The sequence below is a fragment of the Chionomys nivalis genome, chromosome 20, assembly GCF_950005125.1.
Source record: "Chionomys nivalis chromosome 20, mChiNiv1.1, whole genome shotgun sequence".
Taxonomy (NCBI): Eukaryota; Metazoa; Chordata; class Mammalia; order Rodentia; family Cricetidae; genus Chionomys; species Chionomys nivalis.
Genome location: NC_080105.1, coordinates 35,685,822 through 35,697,995, shown reverse-complemented (window position 1 = coordinate 35,697,995; position 12,174 = coordinate 35,685,822). Strand labels below are relative to the sequence as shown.

Genomic DNA, 12,174 nt, shown 5'->3' with positions numbered 1-12,174 from the left:
TGGGTTTCCCTTCACTTTCATCTTAAGGCTAAATAAAACATTTGGTGTAAAAGTTGAGTTTAACAAGAGGACAACTTGGTCTAATTATATTAACCTGACGCCTTCACAAAGATTAAGTAAGGTATCAATTATTGAATTTAAGCATAATTACAAAGAAGATTCAATATCAGGAGTAACCATCTGCATCTCAAACAATCTGTATCTCCGAGATATTCTGGAGAATAGTGAAGAACCATCCGATTTTAGGATAAGATGTAGTCTCAAACTATAACAATCGTAATTAGTGAAATGCTAATTGCAGATTTTATACAGTGTCACACTTAGACAAAGAGTAGCAATATACAAAAGTATAAATCATGATTAAAGCAATGATTAGAGCTGGGATGCAGCTCAGATGCTCTGGGTTCAGTCTCTAGCACTCCATAAGTCAGCTATGAGAAACATATCTACACCTTAGCACTTGACATACAAAGGCAGGAGGATCAGGAGTTGAAGGCCATCCTTGGCTACATGGTGAGTTTGAGTTCAGCCTGGGCTGCCTGAGACTGTCAAAAAACAAAAACAAAAAAAAACAAATCAGAAGTTCTGAAGATCAGAAAACATGCTTGAATGTATCCTTAATAGCTCCATGAATGGTAACAATTACCTAAAGCAAAACAGTACCTACAATATACTGAGATAATCTTCTAGGATAAGGGAGCAAGAATGTGAACAGGCAATTCAGAGAGTCACTATGAGTGTTCAATAAACACAGGCACTATTTAAATAAATATTAAATTATGTAACTATGAACAAAGGAAAAAAAGTAATACAGAAGAGGGGGCTTGAAGTATATCTTAGTGGTATGGTACAGCATTTGCCAGGCATGCTCAGAACCCTGGGCTTGAGCCTCAGCAAACAAACCCACAAGCACACAACAGTTAAACCATGATATTATCATTCATATTTTCTATCTCTTTCGCCCTCCCTCTTTCTCGGCCGCCCCTCCACACCTCTATCTCCCTTCCCTTGCTAACTCCCTAGAGCACTAGGAATCAATACTGAAGCTAATACTGACATGTGAGTTTATCACTGGAGAGAACAAGGGCTATCTTGGCACTCCTCCCCTTTCTCCATATTCCTCCCTGTGAGTATAGGCACATTTTTTTCCACATCTCTCTAGGGAGCCTCTTGGTGACCTTATGTACCAATTGAGAATCCAGTAAGCGTATCAAGAGGCTGGTGCCAAACTGCCATTGGAGTCCCTCTGACTTCCCCTCTAATCGTCCCCTGTGCTATAAAAAGATGTGATGGGAGAATGAGGTTCCAGCCAGCTCTCCCATCAACTGGCTGCCCACAGAGTCTCCACTCGGCCTTCCTGAGTTTCCACATGCTCACCCCCTTAAGAAGAGAAGTATGCAGGGATGGTCTTGAGGGACTAATTCTAGGTACAATTGGGCCGCCAGGCATACAGCTCCGTGGCAGATCATTTGTGCAGCATGCATAAGACCCTGGGTTAAATCCCCAGTAGTGGAGGGGGCTGGGTACCAGCAAAAAGAGAAAGACTTGGGGACCCTCAGACTTCATCTATAAAGAGCAGCGGAATCTAGAGAAGATACAAGTTATCCCACGCTAACTGCCATTGTTGATTCATGCGGATTAAGTGTTTGGATCCCACTAAGATGGTGCCACTCACTCTGTAGTCTCTATTCACATCGCTGAGCTGCCAATAGTTATCAGGGAGACCCATTCTCTTGTATTCTTCACTAAGATCAATCAGCAACCAGCCCTGTTCTCTTTCTTCCTTATCCAGCTTGGGATTGAAGGAAAAGCAGTATAACTCCTCGTATTTCACTGCAAGAAAAAGAGAGTAGAAGCCAAATCAAGCTAAGTCAAAGCCAGAAACTGCCCCAAAAACATTCTGTCCTAGCTGGAGTTCACCGTCCCAGCCTCCCACCCCTGGCAAGGGAACAAGGGCACCCTGCTGCTATGGACAGGAGCACATGAACCCCTCCCAGCAATGACAAGACGACCTTGAGGCATCTGGATGCAACTCTGCAAGAGCTTCTTTCTCTGTAGAAAGCAGGGCCTTTCCTCCTTGCGGACAGAGTCATTTTAACTGCTTCAAAAGTGACTATATTTTCCAAAACACATAAAATACGGAGCATGATAATAATTAAGAATGTAGGAATTCATCAGACATCTATTCTGTTTGGCTCTGGAATGGGTCCTAAGAGGGACACAGTTTGATGCTCACAAAATTAAAAAATCAGAAACAAAATAGTTAGAAAAGCTGTGGATTATGTAACAAAACGTGTATTTTAACAACTACCCATAATATAATCGTGTCACTCTTAAGGTCTTTATAGGAGCCATTAATAAAATCAGTCTATAAAGCACCACAGCCTGCACATGGAGTACAAACTGAGGGATTCATCATGGAAACCTTCCTTCAATTCGGCCAGATATTTTTCTCCCTCAGGCTTGTGAGGCCAAGCCCAAGAGTCTTACTTCCTCCCTTTTCCCAATAAAATCTAGCATTTGTTTTTTTTTTTTTTTTTTTTTGCTCTGGTCTTGCCATATAAGGGAAGTATACAGTTCACCATATTACCACATTACCATTACCAAAGTCCCTGTTGCCACATTAAAAAAATAAAAGGAAGCAGTGAAATTAATTTAGTAATATTTTAACCTAATATAGCTAATATAGTTACTTTAACATGTATATAATACAAAATATAGTACAAGGCCACATTTTGTTTCATTTTGGGGACTCCATGTATAGTTTGTATCACTACAGCTTGGTTCAGGAACAGACACATGATGAAGGAGAGTCATACTTTCATTGGTTAATAAAGAAACTGCTTGGCCTGATAGGTCAGAACATAGGTGGGTGGAGTAAACAGAACAGAATTCTGGGAGAAAGAAAGCTGAGTCAAGCAGACGTCATGGAGCCAGCCACCAGGTCAGACATGCTGAATCTTTCCTGGTAAGCCACCACCTTGTGGTGCTACACAGGTTATTAGAAATGGGTTAATCAAGACATGAGAGTTAGCCAAGAAGAGACTAGATATAATGGGCCAAGCACTGTTTAAAAGAACACAGTTTGTGTGTTGTTATTTCGGGTAAAGCTATCCGTGTGGGAGCTGGGCAGGATGAAAAGCAGGCCTGCTCGCCTTATCACTACAGACACATTAAAAAATGCTGGGTGGGCATCTGTGGCTTGGAAGTTCGAGACCTAAGAATTCCTGACCATGATGAGTCTTTGTTTGGTTCTAGGTTCTGTTCTAAGAAACCGATCAATCCAGCTGGTAGGCACTAGTGCTGACCCTCACTTCAAAGACGAGAAAAGTGAGGCAAAGGAGGCTGAGGAAGAGCACCCTACAGGTCATCTGTGCTCCATGTTCCCGCAGAAGTTCTCAGCTCTTCCCTTATTCCCCTTCTCCACCCTCATAAACCTCCTTTCTCTCTCTAATGTGGGCCTATAGCCTCAATTTTACCAGGCCCTTCCATTTCGTGCTCAGCTGGCTGACAGCACTCTGAGCGGACAATTTAATGCTCCTATGTGTGACCGAAGGTCCTATAAAGGATCTGGCCACCAACAGGAGGCCAAGCCAAACTCAGTCGTAAGGTTGTTTTGACTGCTATTAACATGACTCACCCACAGAAAAGAAGAAAGACAAGGGTCATATTTTGAAGGAAGATAAGGGCATTTTCAAGGAGTACATCTTTTTCATTAGACGTCTAAAGAGGCACAACTAGATAAATTATGTTCCACTTCAGTCTTTCCTGACATCACCATTCTAAACATCAAAGCAGAACACTGGCTGTGCATCAGAGAAGAACGGTGTACAGGCAGGCGCGTACATACACACACACACACACCCCAGGCACGATCAGTAAAAACAGTTTCTGGCCTATGAGCTAATGGGGAAAAGCAGAGAAGATTGAGATCCTGTTCTGGGAAGAGCTGGCTCAACACTGACCCATCTTTTCCGTTACTGAGTACCATTTTCATGACTCAGACATCTGCTACCATAATGCTAACTGCAAAAGAAGTTTGTTGAAGATGCCAAAAGGATCTCTTGAGAAATCCTCAGCTCCCTGGGGGTCATAATGGAAGTGAAGTTTCCTTTTGTTAAGTGTTTACAAATAGGTTTCAAGGTCGAAGAGGAAAAACATCCCATGACTGACAGTTCTCTGTAAGTGGGCTGAGAGTAAACAGTCAAAGTGTACAAAACCAACACTGGGCAGGAAGATCCTGCAGTTGGAAGATATCAGACTAGGTTTACATTGAAATTATAAGATGTTTTCTTTTGGACACTTTTATAGAAAGGGATGATAAACAAATCTTCAGCCCCAATCTTAAGTAAAATTCCATATGAGGGCAAGAAAGCCTCCATTTTATTTTTGTTGTTGTTGGCCAAACCTGGATCTTGTTTCTGTACTGTGGACAAGCCTCTTACTCAGAAGCCAGCCTACACTGTACACTGGGGACTGTGTAATCTGAGAAATGAAAAAGTACCCAGCGCAGACGCAAATTCTACAGACTAGTTCCCACTTCACTACTGTTCTGTTCCTCCCACCCCAATGCGCATCACAAAATACGGCAAAATTTTAACAGTCATCGGGGAAGTAAGATTAAAACAATTTTTTGGACTAAAGAAATGTTTAGTGGTATTCTGTTTGCAGGTATGTTTTTTAAATTTGTATACTGACAAATTCTAGGTGCACACACACAGATGTACACATATGGTTCAATGTGATATTGAGATTCCCACTATCATTATTATTATCTGTGTGTGTATGCGTGCCATGCACAGGTGCGGTGGTCTGACAAGAATCATCAGGGTTTGTTCTCTCCTTCTACACGTTGGTCATCCAGCTTGTACAGTGAGCAATCCTAACTGCTGAATCATTTCCCAAGTCCTGTTAAGATTTTTAAATACAGCATGGAGTAGTAAATCAAACTAACGAACTTCAAATAACAAATAGGTTTGTGATGAGAATGTCTTGAATCTACCTTCTTAGCGGTATTGAAATGTATAATATTCATTAATAGCACATGTATAGTGAATAGTTTTCTTTCCATTCATCAGCTGATGGGCACAGGTTGCTAACTGTGAGGGTGAGGCTGCTAAAATGAACACGGAAGGAGACAATGTAATGATTTCAAGTCTGTAGGTGCATCAGACGGCAGCTCTATGTTTGGTTTCTGAGGAGTGCCCACACTGTTCTCGATAATGGATATACTCATTTATATCCCCACAGTAGACAAGAGCTCTCTTTTCTTATCCTTCCTGATCGCAAAGAGTATTTTCACATTAGACACTCTCATGGGTGTGAAGCAGCATCTCAATGTGGTTTTCATTTTTATCTGCCAAATGATTAGTGACGCCAAGTTTTTCCACTTGTTACCCATTCGGATAATTTTAGAAATGTCTAGTTAAATCCCTTGTAATTCTTACTTGGATTATGTGTTTTCTTCTCACGGAGTTTAAGTTTCTTACATAGTTTGGATATCAATCCCGTATCAGATGTATGTCGTACAGCACAGCTGTCTCTTTCTATGAACTATTATTCTCTTTATAGTAATCTTTAACTATGAACAAGAGTGTTGGGACCATTTGGAGTCCTGGCCTCCAGCTGCTCTTCCCTGCTAGAGATCTTTACTTTCCTTCTGATTTGAGTTACTGAAAGCTGTGTCAAAGTTGTTTACCAGCTCTGCTTCACGAGCACGTGTTGCCTTGCTTTGAGGATCAGAGGATAAGGTTTTCACCTGTTGGCCCACCTGACTGTGTTGGGTATATAAGCCTCTGTGGTGCTACTGAATAAAGGGCTTCTTACTAGTGACTAGAGGTCTGTCTCTGTCTTTCAACCTCCAGCCCCTTTCCCGAAGCTCGCAAACTGTATGGTAGCGCATAGAGTGCAGACAGGCATTGTGCGTGGCACAAGAGAAAATTATTTGTCCATCTAAGCAAGGCCATCTCCCTCAGCTGATCTACCCCTCTTAAAACAGACATGATAAACAATGTTCAGACTTCGTATTTCCAGGTCTGTGCCATCACATCCCTCAGAACAGCTTCTGCTGCAGGGACCGGCTGGGAAGTGGGGGGATGGGGTGTTGTCCTAGGGTTCTTATTAGAAGGGCACACTGGACCTCTTCCTATGAAAAGCTAAAGCAAACCAAAACAAGAAGAAACGAAGCTTCTGAACTATAGGAGTAATCTAAAGCACACCTTTAATTTTAAAAATTGCTTTTTGCTTTTTAAATCAAAGTTTTTCTAAAGAAAACTAATCCTACATCATTGCATACTGTCTACCAAGACAATTAGCTCAACAAAGACAAACTTAAATGTATTTCTACCCAGAAAAGCAAAGTGACAATTCTTAAAATATAAAGTTAATTAAGCATGAATATTTCTGGAAAGCTTGGTTGGTATTTCAGTCAAATGCATAATGAAAAATGAGCACAGAGATATGCACTTTTACTGTTTTACACTACTGCTCACTGTGTCCCCTCACTCTGGGAAGTCTGTGAGCTGTCACTGTGTTACACTATTGCTCACTGGGCTCTGGGAAGCAAGTCTCTCTCCACTCCAGCTGAACCCCCTTCTCTTACCATCATCTCAGTCAAATTTCCTGCTTCCTACAGGAAACACAACTTCAAGTGTAAACTCCCAACTTGGAACCTGTCATTGACCCTTTGCTCCTTTTCTCACATATAAAAGGTGTGGAGAGAGGTGCAGAAAAGGCATGTCAGGGAAGGAGGAGAGGAGCTTTGCAGCTATCCGCAGAAAAAGTTATTAGAAAAGGATATTTAGAAAAAAATGGGAAGCAATGTTATCTCCCTATAGAATAACTTGGAAAAAATAGAGGAAATTTTAATGCTAAATGGACTTTAAAAACTCAAAGATAAACAAAAAAGAAGAACGGCTGCCAGCTACCATCAGTATGCAGAACTGTGGGTTTTTTAGGACCAGAAGTATTGAAAGCCTTAGACAATCCACTGAATTAAGCCAACTCATAATAAATACCATGGAAGACCCATCAGAGAACAGTAAGAAGATAACAGAGGCTGTTACTGGATTTTGCACCCCTAAAATAAAATAGTAAGGGTGCCTCATCTTCACTGTGTATTTTAAATAAGTCCAAGTTTAAATTATACATTAGGGCTGTAGAAGCTAATGTCATGGAAGAAGACTACCAGACTCAGATCAATATGGTCAATAAAAAAAGAAATTAGCAGGGTGGGGAAATAGAAGAATCAGTAAAGCAGCTGCCCTGTAACCACGAGGACCCAAGATTAACTGACTGGCATTAAATACATCAGGCGTGGTGGCTCACACTTGTAATCTCATCACTGGGGAAGCAGACAGGCAGAACTCCGGGCTCATCTGCCTATCAGCCTAGCCTACTTGTTATGATCCAGGTCAATAAGAGAGCTTTCAGAACACATGGTGGCTTCCAGAGGGATGTCCCAATGGTTAAAGGGGCCGGCTGCCCCGCTAGAGAACCCAGAATTCATCCTGAGCACCACATGTAGCTCTTAATTCCAGCCCCAGGTGATCCGATGTTCTCTTCTGGCCTCCTCAGGCACTGCACACATGTGGTACATACATGAATACTCATACACATAAAATAATGTTCATACACATAAAATAATAAAAACTAAAATAAAAAATAACAAAAAAACCAAGGTGGAACAGCTCTTGAAGTTGTCCTCCAACTCCTACACACATGACTGTATACACCTACACAGATGAAAATAAAATGCCACTGCAAATTTGCTCAAGCATCAATGACTTAGACAATACAAAAGATTCAAATTAAGATAAACCCAATCATGACATTTTTGAAAACCATAGCAAATATACAGAACTGTGGCTGTAGCTGAGCGTGGCTGTGGCTGAGTGTGGCTGTGGCTGAGCGTGGCTGTGGCTGCAGCTGAGCATTGCTGCAGCTGAGCAGTACAGTAAGCACTTTTCATGTGTGAGGCCCTAGGTCCAATTCCCACCACCAAAAGAAGGGAAGATATGCAGAAGAATTGGGAATTAAGATGAACTTTTTAAAAAAGGCTATAATTTGGTAAAAAGTAAACATAAGAAATTATTTAAGTATTGAAGGGTACACAAACACTAAAGAAGGCAAGAAAATTGATACAAAAATAAACAGCAGGAGGAAAATTAGAAGGGGGACTAAAGACTGCATGCACATGGGAAAGCAGAGCCCTCTGAGAAATAGGCTTCTTTTAATCAGAGAATTTCATAGCCTTATTAGTAAGTCAGACCCACCAGACTAACATATTTTCTCATCTGGGTCCAATCTTTCTTTTAACTAAATTATCTTACACTGCTATTTTTTAATAATCCATGACCAAATGTCTACCCATCTTTATTTATATAAAATGAAAACCAGTTAAATCTCTTCTAATGTTTTAGTTGTCCAGAAATCCAAAGGACCTATATAGCTTGGAGAAGGCCTCCTTCGTAAGTCTTGAATTAGATGAACTCCCAAACATTTTTTTGTAAAAAAAAAAAAACATAAAAAAGTCTTCTGTAGCAGTCTGCAATCAGCTATAGCCACAAGAGATCCACGTTTATGACCAGAATAAGCACTGAGCGGATGTAGAACCCTGCACTCTGCCCCACCTAACTCCCTTCCTCTTCTGTCTCTCCTCCCGATCCTCTCCTCCTTACTGACATGCCTATCAGGGGAATAAGGTGATCTGTGATGAGCTGTGCTTGCCCCCAGTAGAGAGCTGCTGCTTTGTATATGAGCCCCTACCCCTCTCTCATCTCCTTCCCGATTCGAGTCCCGCCTCCGAGACTACAGCTAGTAACAGCACTGCATTCAGCAGCTCGGGAACTGCCTGGGCTGTGTCCCATCTTCCCACACTTATTAAAACACTGTGTTACATAACCTGACGTTTCTAATACCAGTGTTTCAAAATGCTAGAGTCATTTTAAATCCGCTCAGGTGACAGTTTTAATTCAATGAATTACTATGTTTTAATTTATGGAAAAGGCAGCCAATCAGGTCTTTGGCTCCATCTAATATCTAATGACCAAAATGTCACCTCTGAAGAAAAAGCATGCGTTTTTAGAAGCAAAGGGACCCTCACAGAAAGTGCTAGCACGTCCTGCTCCCACCACGTCCTCTGCCACTCTTAGAGCTGCTCTTCCAGCTCTATTTAGCCCTGCCCCGTTCTCCAGCTATCTCTAAATCCCATTAATCCGGTCATAGCACATTTATTACCCTGCACATCCATTAATCAGTGACACAGAAATTGCTGGCACATAACTCTTCTTGCAAGCTCTGCTGCATGCAGCCTAGCCTACATCTTCCCAGAACCACTGTTCCAATTATAGAGCACCCTCCAGAAAGTTCAACTGATTTTCTGGCTTACTCTGCAGTTATTCTTAACACACTTGGAGGTGGGGAAAGTCTCAACCAACTGCCTTGAAAGAAAAAAGCAAAGTCAAAATGACCAGATTGTGACAACTCCCAGGGATCACTTCCAATAAGTAACAAAATTGGATCTAAACTATCTACAAATGGAGGAAGTCAGAACCCAGCCCAATGCCTTTTGGAGGTCACAAATGTCTCATCCTGAACCAGGATGCACTTGGTAAAGGAACTACATACACATATCCTATTTCCCCTATTGACACCTTCCACGTAACGCTGAGGTTCTAGCTAGATGATATGTTTTTCACAAGCAACCAGGAAGCATATTTCCTCTAAGCAAGCTCACACAAACCTTGCAGAGAGTCAAGAACACTTCTCCAGATGTATATTGTAAGCTCTCCAGCTAAAGCCCCAGCCTCTACATGAGCTAGAAGAAGACAGCTACACAGACTACCCGTTTTCCATCTTCAAACATTCTCCCCACTGTATGTGTGGGAGTGTTCTGTTTGGAAGACCCAAAAGGTTCTCCCAACAGTCACTGAAAGTAACAAAAGCCTAGTTGTTGTTACTAATGATCAAAGCAAATATATATATCCTCTCAAAATCCAGAACTCTGACCTTTAGATCAGTCAAGGCTACATAGTGAGACCCTGTCTCAAAGAAACAAAAGAAAAATAAACAAGAAACTAGACCATTCTGGGAAAGGAAGAACACTCTAGATGTTTTAGGTAACAATGTTTTCAACTCTTTTAATGCTCTAGATGTTTTACATAACAATGTTTTCAACTCTTGTAACAAATTGTAAGTGCTGTCCTAGGTCCATACCAAGTGACTCAATTACCAAAGTTGTGTAATTTTTTAAAGTAACTTCAGAATGAAAGAAAACCACATTATAACCACAATATAAGAGAATACAAAGGCTATCAAATGAAGCCAACGTAGCAAATAACTCATGAGAATACAAAGGCTATCAAATGAAGCCAACGTAGCAAATAACTCATGGGAGACCTCAAAAGACAAGATTAATGTACCAAGTGATCATTAGGGCAAAGACAGCAAGCAAGCCCTAAAACACTGCTATTCCTAAGCGTAATACAAACTCTTCACCATGACCTGTGCCTTTCTTCAGAAGTCACATATGAGATGCCGAGTTCCTTTGCCTACCTGGCCGTGCAAGGCGCATCAGAGAGATGTAGACGTCATGGCAGTCTCTCTCCTGTGGTATGACAAGTTGTACAATCTGAAAGTTCTTGCAGCGAATAAGCAGAGGACAGCCAGTAGCCGTCGTTGCCTGCTTTTCAATGGTGGAGATCTGACTGTGCAGAATCTAGGACCAAAAGTTAATATGAGTATGGTAAGCATGAATAAGAAACAAAATGACAAGGACAAAGAGGTCTCTGAGCCACAGACAAGAAACATCCCTCAACATTTGCCTCACTCAACACCTGTACTCTGTTTATAAGAACTGGGAGATTCGAAGGAAGAATCAGCTATAGACGACCATAGCTTTAGTTTTCAGTTCCAGACTGTCTAACAGTCGCATTTATTATTTTGAAGAGAAATATTCAGCATTTAAATTTGCACAGCTCCAGGTAGGGAACATTTTGAAAGTCAAATGCTGACTGCATTTAATAGCTAAAATTAAATAAGGTCATGGGAAGTTAGTAAAATAAACTTTTGCGATCAACAAAAGTTAGAGATGGCCCCACTGGGAAGTGCCACCATGCTCCTTAATTCCACATGGGATGCTCAAGTTCAATGGCTACTTGGTCTCTAAGCTGTTGGTGGTCAGGCGGGCTACAAATAAAAATACTTCACTTTCTCACAGTTTGTTATTTTCAGTGGACAGATCATAGCACAGTGCTATTCTAATATATATATATACACAAAAAATGATTAAATCAACATATATATACATACATACATACATACATACACACATCTGTGTGTGTGCATCAACTTCCTGAGCTATGATTTTTGTGGTGATACATTTGAAATTTAGTCAAGATACTTTGAAATATATAATACATCATGATTTACTATAAACCCTGGTATATAATGCAATCAACCTCAAAACCTTGTCCTCCTAGCTATCTAAAACTTTGAACCCTCTGATCAGTAACTCCACATTCCTTACTTTCTTACCTCATCTAGAGCCTCTGCAATCATCATTCCATTAAGAAACAAACTGATAAGAAAATAAACCATTCTGGACTGTGACTCCCTAGCTTTTGAAGAGATCTATGTTCTGTCTTTAAGGGCAGGTCTCCATGAAGTTCCTGTCCATTGTGTGGTTCTGGCTACCTTCCACTAACTGTAGTCCTGTCCGTGGAGTATGGAAATGGAATCTACAAGTCAAGATTTGGCTGTAGTTTATAAAGTCACATTTGTGGTGCTATATAATGTTTAATGTTTTGATGATTAAACACAAATATACCTAGTGACAGGATGAGTCTCCAGCTTTCCTTTTCTTTTTGAAATTATGAGAGAAGTAAAATCAATAAATAAGAGAACAGATAATCTATAAGATTGTGCATGGGGGAGGGGCCCCTGAGGCCCCACCCTCATTGGAGGAACCACTGGCAACTGATAGCTGTTGATAAGGGAGAGTCACTCTCCTCTCGGGTCAAGGCCGCAGTGGTTAGCAATATAACCACGTGCTTACGGACAGTCCTGGCTGAACTAGGGCATTAACAACCATAAGAGGAGGAAATGGAGTTGAGAGGGAGACAGGATGAGGACACTAAGGGAGTGGAGGGAAGCACACACTGGTCAGTACACACT

The 12,174-nt window shown here is 41.1% G+C and overlaps 1 protein-coding gene across 1 annotated transcript in view; it reads right to left on the bottom strand.

Moving 5' to 3' along the window:
- Positions 1 to 12,174, bottom strand: part of Mtmr7 (myotubularin related protein 7) — an 80,529-nt gene that overhangs the window by 44,259 nt on the left and 24,096 nt on the right. The window contains exons 3-4 of the mRNA XM_057752456.1: positions 10,555 to 10,717; positions 1,676 to 1,833 (exon numbers count right to left, since the gene is read on the bottom strand). Of these exons, the coding sequence (XP_057608439.1) occupies positions 1,676 to 1,833; positions 10,555 to 10,717 (321 nt within the window). The remainder of the gene's footprint in view (positions 1 to 1,675; positions 1,834 to 10,554; positions 10,718 to 12,174) is intronic.